This window comes from Myotis myotis, unplaced genomic scaffold (genome assembly GCF_014108235.1).
Source record: "Myotis myotis isolate mMyoMyo1 unplaced genomic scaffold, mMyoMyo1.p scaffold_m19_p_10, whole genome shotgun sequence".
Taxonomy (NCBI): Eukaryota; Metazoa; Chordata; class Mammalia; order Chiroptera; family Vespertilionidae; genus Myotis; species Myotis myotis.
In genome coordinates, this window is record NW_023416314.1 from 37,940,994 (window position 1) to 37,960,379 (window position 19,386).

The 19,386-nt window shown below is 42.6% G+C and overlaps 1 protein-coding gene across 2 annotated transcripts in view; it reads right to left on the reverse strand.

Moving 5' to 3' along the window:
• Positions 1-10,798, reverse strand: part of UVRAG (UV radiation resistance associated) — a 277,758-nt gene extending 266,960 nt beyond the window's left edge. Inside the window, exon 1 of one of the 2 annotated variants that reach the window (XM_036324920.1) lies at positions 10,535-10,798. In XM_036324920.1, the coding sequence (XP_036180813.1) occupies positions 10,535-10,654 (120 nt within the window). In that variant the 5' untranslated portion in view covers positions 10,655-10,798. The remainder of the gene's footprint in view (positions 1-10,534) is intronic. The other variant, XM_036324925.1, reaches the window with a different exon arrangement.
• Between the last annotated feature and the right edge of the window lie 8,588 nt (positions 10,799-19,386).

The following is a 19,386-nucleotide window of genomic DNA, read 5'->3' on the forward strand; positions in this document are numbered from 1 at the left end:
CATATTGTTGCTTCTCATATATTCCTAAACATTAACATTCTAGTGGATGAAAGCAGTGTAACAGTAAGATGCTAGGGCCCTCTGGCTCCATCTTGTTCAAGCTGCTTTGTGACCATGGCTCAGGCTAATAGCTTCTGCTTAGTCTTGCATATAGGCACGCTACTCATTACAGGAATTCTGCTTGTGGCTTGAGGAGATAAGTAAAGTATGTACAGTATTGCTTACCAAAGATCTGTAGGAACCTTGTAACCAGATTCACAGCAACTAGTACAATCTTCCTCCAACCTCTGCTGCCCCAGATATGTGCAGTGGGCAATCACTCTTGCCCTCCCTTTTGCACTTCCCTTGACATAAAAGAAGCCTGAACTCTGTACTTTTCAAAGATGGATTTGAGGATTAGGACTCCCATCTTCTCAGTTGGCATCTTCTCAATTAATCAACCTCTCCTTACTCCAAACTCTGACGTTTGACTTTTAGCCTTTTGAAGTGTTGGACACATGAACTTTGGACCCATGACAGCAGTACCAATTTTCTCAATGACATTATTCTATTCAGTAAGGTAGACAAAGTAAAAAAAATAAAAAGTTTTTTCATAATCCTTGCATTTTAAAAGTTTACTTTTCCTGTACTATACAAAAAAAAATGACTGCAATTATGACAGGAAATAATTCGTATCCTCTAAAAGACATAAGTAGATAAAGGAAACAAGACATATAGTTTCTAATCCTGTGCCTAACATAAATCAAAGTTTCTTCTACTTCTGGACTTAAAATCAGTTTTAACGTAGGCTAAAATGAACACATGAATTACTTATGGGTCAAAAAAAGTAAAGTCATGTTAAAAAACACCAAGTTTGTCCTGGAAATAATAGATCATAAAAGTCTGATTTCCACTTTTACTTATTTGTATCTTCTCTTTTTTCTTACTCAAGAGTCTACCGACAAACGCCAAAGGTAACTGCTGGTTTCAGCTTCCTGACATTATTTGTTTTAAGTCTAACTGTATCTTTTAGGACATTCTAAAACCATGGTGGGGGAAAGTGCCAGATATTTCAATGGACCAACAAACAGACCAAGACCCCTAAGTGCTGGATTCCAATGCTTAGCTTTAGCATTATCTCTCAGCCTAAAAAAAAAAAAAAAAATGCACTGAACTAGAGTTTTCAATGCCTAATAACATCACTAGTCAATGAGGTCAATGGCAATATTACACAGAATAAAATTCCTGGCATCAAAAACCCCAAAATCATCTGATGGTATTAAAGAGGTAAGAATCAGGACTTAAGTAGAAAAAGGATAGGCATGGTAAGTACCCAGGGACAAAACAGGAAGACTGTTCACGTAAACTACAGAGGGACATTCCAAAGTTTCACACCATAAGAGAGGAATGGGGTGGAGTCTGAGTGTTTGCCCATAAAAAGAAGTTTAAAATGCAGCCTCTCTCCCATTTTCATTCTAGCTTAAAATCCTCAAAGCTGTAGGTGTAATGTGTCAAAGCAAAGATAACTTTAAGAATCAAGTTCTCAAAATACCCAGCCCAGCACAGTGGAACTGCTCATGAGAGACCCAGGATCTGGTCAGGTCCCTGTTGCTAGCAGGAACAGTATGACACTCAACTCAGATCTGTTTTATGAATACTCTTTATTAACTCCTTGAGGGCCGGAATAAACAGGCCAGGGCTACGGCCAGGGAAATAGATTCACCCGAGTGCTTCAGATTGGGCATCTATAAAATTCAATGATTCAAAATTCATGTTTCCATCTTAAAGTAAGGTAGAAAACAAGGTTATATAATTCTGAATCAAGAAGGTATACTATAGCCCTGACTGGTGTGGCTCAGTGATTGGAGTGTAGGTCCACACACTGAAGGGTCAAAGTTCAATTCCCGGTCAAAGACATACACCTGTGTTGCAGGTTCAATCCCCAGCCCAGGTCAGGGCAGGTGGGGGAGGCAACCAATAGATGTCTGTCTCTCTCCTCCTTCCCTTCCACTCTCTAAAAATCAATGGGAAAAGGGAAAAAATATCCTCCGGTGAAGATTAACAAACAATCAATCAACAAAAGAAGGTATAGTATAAATTATGATTTTTTAAAATTCCAATGTCAAGTTTTCCATTCTCCGTGTGCTCCTCTACCTGGATAATATAAGGATGTAGCTGCTAAAATACAAGGCACTAAACAAGTTGAACTCTGCCTCAGATATGACTGAGGTCATCAAACCTAAAATAAAATTTAAAAGCTAAAATGTCCTCTCTTAACATAATGTCTTTAATTTTTCTAGAACAACCCTAGTTAGTAGCTGCACATATTTGAGTACATTAAAAATTACAAATATTTCTTTCTGCCACCTTCCTACCACACCCCCAGTAGTAATGTCTGACAAGTAAAAATACACAGATTATCAAAGTACACATTTGGAAATTATGGAGACCTAACTTTTTTTTTTTTAACTACACATTTCAGGCCCAACTTATTAGTTTCAATTCTGCTCTTACTCTATTTCCAGTCAGTTTCACTTCTGAATTTTCTGCCACAAAGTTAAGAACTGTGACCCTGTGGAGAAGTAAGTACTAAAAAAGAGCATAGTATTTCCTTTCAAAGGAAAACTAAACATTTTCACAGGAAAAACAAAAAAAAATTCTTAAATTCCTAATGGCTTTTGTCACATAAAAATAATGATTTTAGGATGCTGATTTGAGTTTCTGTAGTTTCCTCATATAATTTTGTTTACAAGATCCAAAGAAGCTCAAAAATTGCCATCATTTTATTTTATAGATATACAACTATATATTATTTTTTATTTGAGTCACAAGGAAGGGCTCAGTAAATATTGTGGAAGAAATAAATGTGCATAGCATGTTACTGCACTGCAGGGGTATATGTTCCCAATAAGGTACAGCTTCCTGCAGTGTGGTGCAGCAGTTAGAGCGTCAGCCTGCAAACCAAAGGGTCTCAGGTTTGATTCCCAGGCAAGGTCATGTACCTCGGTTGCAGATTCACTGCTGGCCCAGGTCCAAGCAAGTGCAGGAGGCAACCAGTTGATATGTCTCTCTTACATATCTCTCTCTACCAACCTCCCTCTAAAAATCAATTTTTAAAAAAGAAGAGCTCCCACTAACTAACTGGGTTCAAATCTATAATAATAAAAGGGTAATATGCTAATTAGACCAGACATCTTCCGGACATCATTCTGGACATCCTTCCTGACAAAGCTGGGGCCCGAGAGAAGCTAGCCCGGGTTCCAGGTGCCTGCGGGTGACCTGAGGGAAGGCAGCCCGGGTCCGAGGTCCCAGGTGCTGGAGGGAAGCCAGTACCAGCAGCCTGGGGAAGGAAGGCCAACTCTTGCACGAATTTTCGTGCATTGGGCCTCTAGTTTAAGAACAAATAAACAAAGCCCAGCCTTTATTACACAGGGGCCTCTCGTTCAAACTGCACTTCAGGAAGAGGCCTGCACTGAACAGTCTGCCTGCAGCGTTTCTGCCATCTGAGCCAGGCCTTATAAAGGAGTTCCTGGAATCCTATTTCAACCAGTAGGACTGAGTTTTTCTCCATCCAATCTGAGCTACAAAGCTATATCCCCGTAACCTTCTTCACCAACCAATCAGGACAGTGCCTTTTGAACCAATCAAATAGCAAGAATGTGGAGTCCTCATTTGCATGAGGACAGACCAATCGGGAACCAAGGATGGGGACTTCTATCTATACTAGAGGCTCAGTGCACAAATTAGTGCACCAGTGGGGTCCCTCAGCCTGGCCAGCGATCAGGGCTGATTTGGGCAGACTGGCCGGGTGGAAGGACTGCAGGAGATTGGCTGGCCGCAAGAGGTTGGCTGTGGGAGCACACTGACTACCAAGGGCAGCTCCTGCTTTGAGCGTCTGCCCCCTGGTGGTCAGTGCGCATCATAGCTACCAGCCGGTCATCCGGTCCTAATGGTCACTTAAGCTTTTTTATATATATAGATAAGTCAGCTCCCCTCTGGTTCTAGGAGCACACATTCCCTTTCCACCAAAGATTGCTTTTTCCCAGGCTAGTCTAGAGCTGAAACACCGAGATGTCTCACAGATAAGCGCAGGGCAGAACAGACCAGAGAGGAATAGCAGACTAATTCTAATAAAGGAGGTATCCTACAAAATATTTGACTACTATTCAAACCTGTCAAAGTCATCAAAAATAGAAGTCTAAGGAATTGTCACAACCAAGAGAAAGCTAACGAGATAAAACAATCTATATATATAAAAGCCTAATATGCAAATTATCCCCTTGGGAATTCGATGGCTCACTATGACATGTGCTTGATCACCTGGGGCGGTGTGGAATGAAGGAAGGCCCCAGCCTGGCAGCCAGAAGGCCCCGATTGGCCCTGATTGCTAGCCAGGCCTAGGGACCCTACCTGTGCACGAATTTCGTGCACGAGGCCTCTAGTGATATACGATATAGTATTCAGGATGAAATCCTGGCACAGAAAAAGGTCACTAGGCAAACACTAAAGATCTATCAACAGATGAATGGTTAAAATGATGTAGCACATGCATATAATAAATTATTACTATAAAAGGAATGAAATTCTGATACATGCTACAACATGGATGAACATTTAAAACAATAAGTGAATGAAATAAGCCAGACACAAAAGGACAAATAGTGTATGATTCTACTTATGTTAAGTCTCTAGAAGAAGCAAATTCAAAGACAGAAAACAGAATTTACCAGGAACATAAGGAAGAGAGAATGGAGAGTTATTGTTTAATGGGTACAGTTTCTGTTTGGGATGATGAAACACTGTGGAAGAAGATAGTGATGGTTGCTCAACAGTGAGAATGTACTTAATGCCACTGAACTGTACACTTTAGAATAATAAATATGGCAAATTTTATGTTATGTATATTTTATCACAAATTTTAAACTAAGGAAATCTAAACTATTGACTTTAGTTAATAATAATAATGCATCAATATTGGTTCATAAATTGTAAAAATTTGCCATATTAATGAAAGATGCTAAAAATCAAGGAAATTGGATATTGGATATAAAGGAACTTTCTGCACTGTTTTTCTATAAACCTAAACTATTCTAAAAAATAAAATCTATTTTAAAATTCCACAATATATAAAAATTAGAGGTCCGGGATACGAAATGTGTGTGGGTATGGTCTCTAGGCCTGGCCTGTAATCAGGGCCATCTCGCAGCCGGCCCTGTCCCCCACCGCCACCCACCCCTGGTTCCCCATTCACCATGGGGCGATGGGAGCCTGCCCGCTGGGGAAAGGGACCAAGAGGTGGTCAGTGTGTCTCACAGTGACTGGTCAAGCGGTCGTTCTGGTCGTTCCACTGTTAGTGTCAATTTGCATATTACCCTTTTATTATATAGGATATCAAAGCATTATGTTGTACACCTGAAACTAATGTCAATTATATCTCAATTTAAAAAAAAAAACAACCATGGAGAAGGGGAAGCAATTTCCTAAAGACGGGTAAGTTACAGTGATCAGAGTAAGTGCAGGAGAGATGATGGCCAGACAAAATAATAACAATAAAGACATTCACTTCCCCCAAAAAATTCAAGGAAGATAAAGGCTCATAGCATTAATATACCCCACCTCCTTCCAAAAAAAAGACAAGAAAAAATGTTCTTAAATCAATGAAAAACATAAGTAAACAATCAGAAAAATTAATGGCAAAGATATGAACAAGGAATTCATTAAAGAAATGCTACATAAATCTGTGTAAAGGTACTGAAATTCATAGGGTTGTATAAGAATAAATGAGATCATGTAATTAACATAGTGTTTGATATACAAAAATAAAGCTATTAAAATATAACTAATAATTAAAGAAATGCTTATTTAAATAACAAAAATAAAGGGATGAGCAAAAGTAGGTTTACAGTTGTTCATATGGAAAATAATGCAATTCTTATATAATACAAGAATAAACTGTTTTGTGTACTCACAACTGTAAATCTACTTTTGTCTACCCCTGTATGTATATGTATATGTAGGTAAAATACATATATAAAACCTGTATACATAAAATTGGATTGGAAAACACTGAGAAAATGTATGATGCCCAAAGTTGACAAAATGTAGAGATGCAGGTCCTAACTTGGTAGCAGTGTAATAAGCATATCCTTTTTGGAAACTGCTAATATTTTCTAAAGCTAAAATAGTTATATATAACTATTTTATATATAGTTATATTTATATATATGTGTGTGTGTGTTTGCTATACACTATATATATATAATATATATATCTCCATTCTTTGAGTTATTTCACTGCTCTAAATTTATCCTACAAAAATTAGGTATGAATACTCATTGCAACAATGTAATAGAGAAAAACTGAAGAATCCAAAAGTCTACATATGGGGTTAGTTAAACATACTAGTAACTAAATATTATTATACAAAATGTGATAGATAGATAGATAGATAGATAGAGACATGGACAACTAAGAAAAATAATATTAAATTGCAAAATCTTTTAACTTTTTTTAAAAAAAGGGATTAAAGTGGGCTAGGATTATTTAATCTGAGCTCTTCTATTTATACTTCAAGGAAACCAAACCTGCATGCAAAATTGTTTATGTATGTATGTAAGTGCATTTTCTAAGGAAAGAGCCTATAGGTTCTACCAAATCTTAAAGAAATATGTGACGCCCCAAAAAGGGTCACTAAGCAATCACTAAAAAGCACCCCCTGCACACACCCACTCTAAGTATCTGAGAAACATAGATAAGTTATACTCAAGTGAGGAAGTCTTTAGGAAGGAAAGAAATGCTCTCAATTAAACTTTTAAGGGAATATTAAATGTCTCTATCACAAAACACATTTTTTATTTCAAAACTCCTAAATCTAAGGGTGTAAAGGAAGTTACTCTTCACATGAACTCATATTCACTAGGAACCACAACCAAAAATTACAGAGCAAAAACAGTCTTCAAAATGTGTGACTAGTTCATACTGAAATTACAGTTAAAATAAGATCACAGAGAAGAAAAAGGAGGCAAAGACTAAGTAGTAGTTTCATTTGACACAGTCAAGTAGCTATCAGACTATAGTGAGTACTCATACATATAAAGGATCAGGAGTTATAAAGTCTTAACTAAAGTTTTTTGGTGTGTGTGTGTGTGTTTTTTTTAGACAAGCAGATTAAAATAAGAGAAATAAATTAGGTATTATACATAATTTAATGAACTTTCTTTAAGCAAAAACAAACGTCTTTTTCTGGAGGCAGGTGGGGGGTGGTCCAATACTTCTGGAACTAATCTATTATAACATTACAGTCATTAGAAGCAATGAGATTAATGAAGAATAGAATAAATGAGTAGTAATAGCAGTGATACTCTCTATCTTAAAATGAAAGTATACTTGAGACCAGTGGTTCTCAACCAGGAGTAATTTTGCCCCTTGAGGAACATTTGGCAACATCTGGATGCATTTTTTATTGCTAGGACTGGGCAGGTGCTGATGGTACACTGTGGGTAGAGGCCAGGAGTGGGGCTAAAAATCTTACAGCCCCGTCCGTCTACCCACCCAAAATGTCAACAGTGCCAAAGTTGGAAAAACTCTGCCTTAGAAATAAGCTGGGCAACCACTGAATCTATGCTTTGAAATAATCAACTTTAGTAGAAATTCTCAATCAATAGGGTTGGCTTATTTGTTTAGAAACATTAACATTTTATTAAATAGCATGGGATATATTAAAATTACATGACTGTCAAAAGGTATTATTTAAAGGAAAATTAATTGGACTTCCAATTTATCTAAACCTTTGAAATTTTGCAAAAGCTACAGGCAAAAATAAAAAGACAATGAATTAATGCTAACAGAACGTTTTATACACACACATATCCTATGACTCTCACAAACAATACTGAGCAAAAGAAACCAGTCACAATCATACATTTTGCAGGATTCCATTTATATACAGTTCAAGAATAGGTGAAAATTGATCTCTTATGTTAGAAATCAGAATAGTGACTCCTTCAGAGAAAAGGGGAGAGAGAGAAGGGCGAGAACATAAAGGGGACTTCTGGAATGCTAATAATTTTTTATTTCTTAATCCAGGTAGTAGTTGCAGAACTGTGTTCACTTTGTGACAATTCATCAAGATGTATACTTAAGCCCTAACCGGTTTGGCTCAGTGGATAGAGCATCAGCCTGCGGACTGAAAGGTCCCAGGTTTGATTACGGTCAAGGGCATGTACCTTGGTTGCGGGCACATCCTCAGTGGGAGGTGTGCAGGAGGCAGCTGATCGATGTTTCTCTTTCATCGATGTTTCTAACTCTCTATCCCTCTCCCTTCCTCTCTGTAAAAAAAATCAATAAAATATATCTTTTTTTTAAAAAGACGTATACTTAAAATTCTTCAAGTTGTGTACTAGTAATCAGTGCAGTTTACTGTATACAGATAACAATTTAACAAAAATGTTTCTTTTTTAATGTTATATGTTTATAACCCCCAAAACTTGGGCATTTGGACCCAGGAAGCTAAATTAATATCAACTGCAAAAGTGAAAGTGTTTTTGTTATACTATAGGCTGCCTTCCAAGAATCCAAGGATGACACCCCAGAAAGCTGTAAATACCATACTCAGCACTCATACAGCATTCACTGTGCACTAAGTCACTATATATATTCCTCATCACAAATCCAAAAATTTGATAAACACTTACAAATGCAGTTGAATTTCTTTCATGGAAAGTATGTTAGGGTTATTTCCTCAAATGTTAAACTGTGAACTGTTATCAAAGAACAGGCTCTATGAAACAAACGATGCTTTCTCTTTCCTGATTCCACATTTTCCCAAAGCTTGCCCACACGAAACCCCTCTAGGTCCTCAACTCCTTAGGATTTCTCCAGACTGCTTGCTGATAACAGTGCCCCCCACTGCTTCTCCCAGTATCCAGTCTCACACTCCACCTCTTCACTCACACACATAACCTTCACAGTAACCCTCATTCCAGAGGTTAGTCTCCCCTCCCCTCAATACTTTCACTCTTTCCCAGCACCTCATAAATACAACCCAAAAACTCACTGCTCTCAAGCTCCTAATATTCTCCACTAATTCGCTTCCCACAGCACCACAAAACCAGGGCACACACTGTCCCAGTCTTTTAAATCCACTTCTGCGCACCCCCCCCCCCCACACACACACACACACCTTGCTTCTGCAAACAATTCAGCTCAATGGCCACCACTATTATCTCAACTCCCCTCTTCCGTTTAGCAATCCCCCCGCGCCACACACACACACACACACACTTTCCGGTATTCAGACCCATCCCATTTCCCTCTGCCCTCACCCTCTGCTTTCCTCTTTAGGAACCTTTCCCAAGTCCTATGACAGAAATCACAAGCCGGAGGAAAGGTATGCAGGAACATGCTCTGTCCTGTGTGCAGGTAGTTGCACAAGCCTCAAGCACACAACCACGCGCACGGGCTGGAGTCAGACGCTGGATTCTGCAACCCAGCGCGGGCACCTACTAAATGCAAGGCTTCGAACGAGTGGTTTTGCATCAAGCTGCAGTTTCCCAACCTCTACAAAATGGGGTTAAATAAAACAGTTATTTCACAGAGTTGTGAGAATTAAATGAACTACCAGCCACTTAGCACAGCGCACAAATCCATCAAGATAAACTCTCAATAACTGACAGTTTTTCTGCGGTCCTCGGTGTGGAAGGAGGAATAGAGAGGATGAAAGGCTCTTTAAGTTTCTCTAAAGCTACTGTTCCTGCAAAGTCTCCTCTCGGGGGACACAAGTAGGGCAAGGGAGGGAAGGAGGGAAGGAGTACTCTACAGATGTGTGGGTGACACAAAGGACGTTGTCCGATCCCCAAACTCAGTGTTCTCTTTATCATCCCCCTACAATGTGGACCCAAGAAGCCATCAGGCTCTTGCAGACGGATGGGGACGTAGATATACATCGAATCCTCCTTCCACGGACACTCATCTGAAGGAACGAGAGAGGAAAGAGCCCCTTCAATTGCTGAAACGCGTTCCTCGGGGGTCTGAGATTAGGAAGGCAATCCTGAAGTCTCAAAGGATTTCTCCTGGGAAGCTGAGGGGGGCAGTTCACGATCAGGAGAGACTAAAAGTAAATGCCAGAAACCTGAACGACTCCTCGCTTCTCCGGAAGGAAAGAGTAGCAACGGGATTCTCCGCGGGTGGGGAGGGAGAGGAAAAGCGCTGTCCCCGTCTCTGGTGGGGCCGCAGGGCTTCCCCGGGCCCGTTCCTAGAGGGATAAGGGGGAGGGTTTCCGCAAGGGAATCCCCAGCTGCCCGTTGACAGGCGGGCTCAGGCCCCCGGGGAGTTTCTCCGGCTCCCTTCCGTCTCCGCACAGCCCGGCTCCAGTAGCGGGGTTTCTCCTCGGGCTGCGGGGTCTCCTGGAGGTCCGGCCATCACTGGACCCCTCCCCTTACAAAACCTCGTCAACCCCCCGAGTTCTCCCGGCCACTTCTCGGGGTCTCCCGCTGGCACCGGCGCAGCCCGCCGCCCACGGGATCCCCTTCCGAGCGCTGCGAGCCCGCAGGGTTACCTGCTGAGACGGCAGCTCCACGTGCAGGGCCCGCGCAGCAGAACCGGGAGGCAGCGCGGCGGCGGCCGGGCCCGGGGGCGGCGGGGGGACCGTGCCCCCGATCGACGCTGAGACGCTCATCTTGACCCAGGGTCCGCCGAGCGGCGGGGCCGGCACTCCTCCGGCATCCGCTACCACCGCTCAGCCACGACCCGCAGAGCCGCCGCAGCCCAAACACCCGCCACCGGAGGGGCAGGACTGCTCTACCCCACCTCGCGCCGCCGCCGCCGCCGCTGCCTAAGGAAGAGCCATATTACCGCAGTGCAACCCCCACCACCCTGCCGAGACCTGGCGTGCTCATTGGTTCAGCTCCTATAGGGGCGGGACCCAACCACAGAGAGGAGACGCGCTATTGGGTAACAGGTCTGTCCTTCGCCGGCCGAATGGAATGGGGCGGAGGGACCCGAGGATGGCCTCAAATGCGTCTGTCAAACCCGGGTGAGACCTGGGGCGGTGCTTCTTTTTTCCCAAGTCTAATTGGTTTATTCACTGCCACAGGGCGGGGTCTCCTGTTGGACCTGCAAAGGCCATTGCTCTAGGTCGTTGTCAGTTGTCGGTAAAAGGAAGAGGGGCGGGTCTGATTAGGTACAGAGTGCGCCTGGGCTCCGGTGTCACGTGCAGGAGGCAAGCGAGTCACCTGATTAGTGAGAGTCAGTCTTCCGAGCCACTTCCGCCCTAACCTAGTTGCCATAGTAACCAGCCTCCTGAAGAGGGTGGGGAGCCTCCCCGCGGGCTGGGTCGGGTCCGTCGCAGACCTTTCCCGCCGGCTGGTCTGCACTTAGTTGCTGGCTCCCTAAACATTCTTTTCCTGAAGTGCTGCCGTCCACGTGCGGGGGTTGAAAAGGAATGGCTTATGGTTTGGCATAAAGGCACCACGCAGGATGCATTAAGACCAGAAACCTGTCGGGCAGTCCCAACAGCTCTTCCAAGACCAACTCTAATCCACGGGCCATGCCCCTCCTCGCACGCCACTAACTGCTGTCCTGAGCTACAGGGGATGCCAGGCACCCAGGTCTCTGTGTCGTCTCTATGAGGGGGTTGCTTATGCTGTCCCTAGAAAGCCTGTGCTACTTTTCTCCTAACGCTCACCCATCAAATCTCATCTGGAGCTGGAATCCCTTCCTCCAAAAGGCTTTTCTGATTCATTCTGGGGCCTGATTAGGAATCTTGTCCCCACCATATTCCTGATTATTCTGTTGCACTGTCTTTTAATATGTGCAATACACACATGTAGACATACACACATACATACTGAATTCCTCAAGAAAAAGAACCTTGTTGTTTATCTCTGGATCCCCAGTGTTTTTGAAGTGAAGCCCCCCTCAAATGCCACCTCTTCCATGAAGAATCCTTGATCACAGTGATAGTGTCTATAGCAATTGTGTCTATAATAAATAGCATTGAATCGTTCTTTAGGATATTGATCTGCCTTTAACAACCCCCACCCTCCCACCCCACCCCACTGTGAATTTCTTCACCACTTGGACTGATGGTAGCTCAAAGAACTCAGTGTTTTAAAATCAAAAACAACAGGAATCAAGCACTTCTGGAATCTTGGCTCTGCCACCTTCTAAATATGTGTTCCTAGGCAAGCCAGTTCCTCTCTCTCTTAGCTTTAGTTTTCCCATCTATAAATAGTAATAGGATGGCTGTAGGGATTAAGTCAACATATAAATTGCCTAGTTCAAGACCTCACATATAGTTGCACTAAAGATATTGTAATAAAAGGTAAGCATACTATCTTTCCAGGGTGCTCAGAAGTCTAAAGATACTTTGGATCTGGCCCCAGAGCTGACTAACATGAATGGCATACTGTCTCCTATTCTGAGTGGTTCCTCATGGCTAGAGCCTAGGGTGTATGCTCAGGTGTTTGTTTAGAAGGGAGTAGCTAAGAAATCCCAAATCTCATCTGGCTCAACTCATATAGTGCCATGATCTGGTGGAATTTCACAGAAAACATCTTTCTGTTTCCAAGCGCTATCCGTTTCCTGAGGCTGCTATATCAAATTTCACAATCTGGATAGCCTAAAACAGTGGTCAGCATACCGCGGCTCGCGTCGCAACGAAAGGAGATAGACGAAACAAGTATACAAGATGAGTGTGGATGGGAGAGTTGGAAGGGGTCGACCTCAGCGAACGTACCTCAATCAGATTGAGGACGTTTTTAGCAAAGGCCAGCTTAGGAGTACCCTAATTAAATTAATAACAATGTACCTACCTATATAGTTTAAGTTTAAAAAATTTGGCTCTCAAAAGAAATTTTAATCGTTGTACTGTTGATATTTGGCTCTGTTGACTCATGAGTTTGCCGACCACTGGCCTAAAACAACATAACTTTATTCTTTCACCGTTCTTGAGGTCAGAAGCCCCAAACAAAGGTGTCAGCAGGGCTGCACATTCTTAGAAGGCTCTAAGGGAGAATCCTTCCTTGCTCTTTCTGGTGGCTCCACGTAGTCCTTGGCCGGTGGTTGCATAACTCCAATCTCTACCTTCACCTTCACATGCCTTCTCTCCTTCCTGTGTCTTCTTTTTCTTAAAAGGACACTTGTCTTTGAATGTAGGGTCCACCCAGATAACCCTGATCTCATTTTGAGATCCTTAATTGCAAAGATCCTTTTTCCAAATAAGGTGATGTTCTCAGGATCCAGAGGTTAGAGTGTGGACTCATTTGGGCAGAGTGGGAAGGGGGCATCATTCAACCCACTGCACAAGTTAAGGAAATGGGCCGGCTCCTTCATTGGCTTCCATGATAAATGAACACAGAATCACTTCTTCTTTTGGGGGTCAGCTCTGAATATTAGCCAACTTTACTAGTTCATTCATTCAACAAATGTTCATTGAAGGCTTCCCTGTGTCAAGCCCTTTGCTAGGTGCAGCAAAATCAGACTTGGACTCATCCCCAGAGGACCTGCCTTCCTTCTAGAGGAGTCCAATGGTAAACACCAATAGTAAACAAAGAGTGATAATCCATTTGCTGGGTCTAAGGGAATTTCAGGGGCTGTGGGAGCCAAAGAAAACAGATTTCACAGTTGAAGGAACATTTAAGCTGTGTATTGAAGGACCAATAAAAATTCACCAGGCAGGTAGATAGAAAAGAATATTCTAGCAGAGAGAAAAGGACCCATTTTTCTACAGCCTTTACTGAGGTTCGACTGCAACAGGCTGATTATTGGGCACTGAAAATGCAGGCCTCGAGTAAACAACCCTTTCCAAACTTTTCCACTACATGCTACAAACACTAAGAGAGCTGGAATTCTCACCGCGGGGGACATGGCAGAGAACTGAAGTAGCCTGCTGTTGGCAAAATATTCAAGGTAATGCATATAAAGTGTTTAACACAGTGCCTTAGATCTAGTGTTCAATATAGGCTACCTATCATTTCTATATGTCTTATTTCATTCTGAAAATTCTTGTATTATTTTAGATCTTATTCCACAATAAGGCTGTATTTGTTGCAACATAAAAATATTTTGATCACTTAGAATAAACTTATGCAGTGCTACATATCCCCTACAGAAAATTGTATCCAAATTTAAAGAGCATGGATTCTAAGGTGGCCAAATACAAAATACATGCAATAATAGAAGAAGGATCACAGTTGAGGGTTAACAAACTGGCCCACTCCACCAGGCCTTCACAGATGTTTTGAAGGATGATTACGAGTTTGATAGATGAACAACAGGGAGTTAGATTTGTTCAGTTCAGGGATGGCTGGTGTTTTAACAGCTAACTTTATTATCATATTGGGCACTGAAATCAATCATTCAGTTTCCAGGGCCAAAAAGGCAAACCTACTCCAATCCATTTTGCCTCCTCTTCCTCCTCCCTCTTTACTCCAGATCTCATAGACATGATGTATTGAGTAAATAAAAACAAGATAGGGTTGACTGGTCTGTTGATGCCAGAAACTTAATTAAAATCTATCCCCTTTATCTCAACAGAGTCCTCTTTCTTCCACTCATTTATTTAGTCAAATATCCATCAGACCTTTATCAGGTGCCCAGCCTGGGGAACATGGACTACAGAAATCATGCAGATAGAATCCCTCCCTTTAAGAGGTTGGCAGATAACTTCAGTACAAAGTGGTAAGTGCAGTCATTTAGATCTTATTCCACAATAAGGCTGTATTTGTTTGACTACTTTATATAGTCATTGAGATGATATATAAAGTATAATGGAAGCATAGAAAGGACGTTGCTAACTGCAATGTGTTGTGTAAGAAGACTTTCTAGAGGAGAAAGACTATTCTAGGCAGAAGGAACAGTATGAGCAAACGCACTGAGGCAGAGGCCATGGCATTTGCATACTTTAACAGGGTTGAAACAAAGGCTGCACAGGGGAGCAATAGGGAAAGAGCCTGAAAGAAGACGGGGCCTGGCGAGAGGAAGCTTGCTACCAGGCTGAAGAACTTAGGCTTAGGCTTAGGCAACAGGAAGTCATTTAGAAAGATCCTCAAGCCCTAACCTGTTTGGCTCAGTGGATAGAGCGTCTGCCTGCGGACTGAAGGGTCCCGGCTTCAATTCCGGTCAAGGGCACATGCCTGGGTTGCGGGCTCCATCCCCAGTAGGGGCCATGCAGGAGGCAGCCGATCAATGATTCTCTCTCATCCTTGATGTTTCTATCTCTCTCTCCCTCTCCCTTCCTCTCTGAAATTAATAAAAATACTTTTTTTAAAAAAAAAAGAAAATTTCTTAATTAAAAAAAAAAAAAGAAGAAAGATCCTCAAGCAGCCCCTGAGAGGCAGCTTTGAAGGGGCAGGGCCAAAGGAGCAAGACTCCTGTGGAAAGCCAAGTGAAAATGATAAAACAAAAAGGCCGGCCCCAAAGAGCCTGCACACACCCAACAAAGCTGAAAGGCAAGTCGTTGGGCAGCATTTCTTCTCCTTTCTCAAACCTTCAAGATCACTTTTCCATAAAATCCACCCGAGATCTGAACCAGTTGCTACCGCCTCCGGGCTCGTACAGCACTGACCTCCCATTAGTACGTGTGTCCACGTACCTAGTTATACACTAAGTGCTGTGTGTTTGTCTTGCCCAGTGTGCTTTTGATTGTGTTCTGATTCCCTGGGCAACCTGACCCAGAGGACAGGCTTCATTGGCTTCCATGATAAATGACTGACAGGATGAATGAATACAATCAGTGAATGAATGGATGACTGCTTGAGGAAGTGAATGTCTGGATGACAAGGGCCTCCATACCTCCCCCACGGGACACAGCCCCATAGAGAGGAAATTAGCCTTCCCAAGGTCACACACCAAGTTTATAGCAAAGCTGAGATGGAGACTTGGGTTTCTTGCCCCGAGTCAGAGCACCTTCTTCAATTCCAGTGTTTGTCACACTGCCACGGCCCATACATGTGCCAATGTGAGTACATGAACTTGTGAATGTATGGGACAGCTGAGTGACACACGTTGCATACAAACGCATCTAACCCAGGGGGCTGTGATTTAGTCAGAACTACCCCGAGAAAGCTTTCCCTGGGAACTTCAGATTTTTCCAATGATGCTGAAGGATGAGTAGGTGTTTGCTGGACAACAAAGAGACGTGAGACAAGAGGTGCAATTGGGGCTGAAGGAACAGCCTGAAGAAGGAGCAGGGAACACTGAAGGAACTAAAAGAGAAGGCCAATCAGGAGTAGGCAGAGAGAGGCAAGTAGGGAGAGGCAGCCAGAGTGAAGGAGGTGTGGGGGGAGGGGGGGAAGAAGAAGAAAAAATGATTGCTATTTCAAAAATAAAATCAAAGACCGCCTTCAATTTATTTTACAGTTTAGTATCGTTTTTATTTGTTATTTCATGTGACAGAAGCAGCATTATCTTTTCAATGCTTAGAGCTTCTGAAGTTTAAATCCAGCCCTGATGGCACAGAATGAAGGTAGAGATTCTGGCAGAAGCCGGATCCTGCCAGGTGTTGCAGCCTCAGTAGAGTTTGACGTTGAGGTTCATGGGCAACTATGAAAGGGTCTAAGCAGGGGAGAGACATGACCTGATTTATGTTTTAGAAATGCCACTTTGGCTGCTGTGTCAAGAGCAGGTTCAAGGATTGGAGAGGAGTGAAAATGACAACAATAAATGGTGCCTTTTCTTCATTGAGTTAGAGGACAATTAGAACAAAGGAATATGGCTGAGTTTCTGGAAATTAAGGGGCTGAAAGGATGCCTGCTTTCCCTTGTTCACTTGCCCAGACAGGCCTGGGTTCCCCAAGGTTCCTGAGAATGAGCATCCTGGACATAAAGTGGTGGGACTGGGAGAGCTCCAAACCAGAGGAGCAGAAAACACAAGAGCTCTCTGGGCCGGCAGCTTATTGGCTGACGATGTTAGGCAAATTGATTTCCTTCCCTGAGCCTACAGGTCGTCCTGAGGGCTAGAGAGAACCAACTTTTACTTAATATTTTACATATGTTACTATGGTCAATCCCCACGGGATCCTTTGAAGTAGCTATTCTTGCCCCAGTTCTTCAGCAGCCTAAAAGAGAGGTTCTGAAAATGGAAATGAGCTGCCCAATGTCATATGGTTCTTAGTGGCAGATTGACTTGTGAACCCAGCTCTCTTTTCTCCTGGACTCTGTCCCCCAGACCATACTTCTTGCATTAGGTAGAATACACTATTTAGAAACCTGAATTTTACCAAAAGGATGAGACTCTCACTCCCATCAACAGCCAAGTGTAGGTACAAAAAAAATCCAAAGGATAAAACTCTCTACCCAGTTCTTCTTCTTTCTCTTCCTAAATAATTTAGTCCAAAAGTCTTTAGGGTGGAGCTGAGAGCTAAGTCAGGGTTAGCATGGGGTGAGGGGTGGGGTGGTAGTCCAGAGCATGGAGTCAGAACCAGAGCGAGATGAGGAGGGTGTCCACATAGGGCAAAAAGTGAGTGCACTAGGGAGAGATCCTGGCACTAGGTGGAGAATAAACTGGAGTGGGTAAGTAGTATGTTCAGGTGGGAGGCGCCTGGAGTCCAAGCAGGATAAGAAGGGGACTGGTTCAATAATTTGTGAGACCCAGTGAAAAATGAAAACACAAAGTTGCTTGTTCAAAAAATAAGAATTCCAAGAAGGTAACAGCATAAATGAAGCAGGGGCCCTTGTAAGCACTGAGTCCAGTGCCAAATCCCATGAAGCCAGCCCTGGTAAGGAAAGTATCAATATGGCAGTTGGATAGAGAACTATGGCAACACTGGGAGATAGATTACTAACACAGGGATTGGTCAAATAAATATAGTAAGGATTTTTAAAAAAAATGGAACTGAATATATTTAAAAGATCTTATTGACTTTATTCAATGATTCATGAATCAGATACCATCCAGCAGACAGAAAGGCGTTCCAAGGAGCTGTAGAAAATCAAAGACATTTGTAGGCAGAAGGGAGTGGGAACAAGAAAGTTCTGCTAGCAAAAAGCTGGTGGGTTGTGGCACGGCTACTCTCTCTTAGGGGATGGCTATGAGGCATATTATCTCACTGATGCTGACCAGGTGGTTCCTGATTGGCTGGTTTAAGAGTCCATTGCTGGGAGAGGCTGAAATTAAAATTAAGTTAAGCCTCACTTTGGTGATGTGGAGTTTAGCATAAATGACTCCAGTTGGGGCCTGTTGTCTTGTTTTCTAACAGGATAATGGCAGCCAGTCTGTTAGGGGCAAAAATAGAATATTGGTGACTAGCTATGGTTATAGGAAATATTAATCATGCTCTGTGAACGCTGATTGTCTTGTGTTGGTTAAAGAAAGGACATTCTGTCCTAGCCAGTTTGGCTCAGTGGGTAGAGCACTGGCCTGCAGACTGAAGGGTTCCAGGTTCAATTCTCTCTCATCATTGATATTTCCCTCCCTCTCCCTTCCTCTCTGAAATCAATAAAAATATATTTTTAAAAAAAGAAAAAGAAAGGACAGTCTGATGTGGCTGGGAGTTGCATGCCCCCAGGGCCTGGGAATCAAATGTGGAGCCATTCTCATTCAAGAACTGCCTATTATGCCCTAACCAGTTTGGCTCAGTGGATAGAGCATTGGCCTGTGGACTCAAGGGTCCCGGGTTCAATTCCGGTCAAGGGCATGTACCTTGGTTGCGGGCGCATCCCCAGTGGGGAGTGTGCAGGAGGCGGCTGATCAATGTTTCTCTCTCATTGATGTTTCTAACTCTCTATCCCTCTCTCTTCCTCTCTGTAAAAAATCAACAAAATATATTTTAAAAAAAGAACTGCCTATTATCATGGAAAGATTAACAACCTTGTTACCCAAATAATGGAGTCCCACCCAGCCTCCTACTTCCCCATGCCTGTAATCCCTATTTCACCATCTAATCTTTGTCCTACCCTATATAAGCAGCTGGTTTATGGGGAGCTGCAGAGCAGATGTGTGTGGATGATCTACTACTCTCCCATACTGCCGGCAGTATTGGAATAAATGTTCATATGATTCAACCCTGTCTCTGCTTAATTGGCGCAAGTAGCAAAAGGCAGTATGGACCCCTTGATTGTCCGGTTACAAGTTTTCTATCAAAAAAAGGTATTACAAATACAGGAAGAGAGAGAGAACTAGAATGAACCCTGTGGGGATAGACTAAAATTTCTCAGATCTTGGTTTCTAAATATCACCCTCCACTGAAAAGCCAACATTATTTTGTCTACAAGAGACACAGTTGGTTCTCCTAAGAGGAACCAAGATTCTTTTAAGAGTCTCTGGATTGGGCCACAAAAAGTACAACATGATCCTAGGACATCACATGATTCTAGGACATCTAGTTGTGCCAGGAAGAAAGGAAATACTAAAAAAAAAAAAAAAAAAAAAAAAAAGCCTGGAGACATGTCAAAAAGACATAGAAGCCAA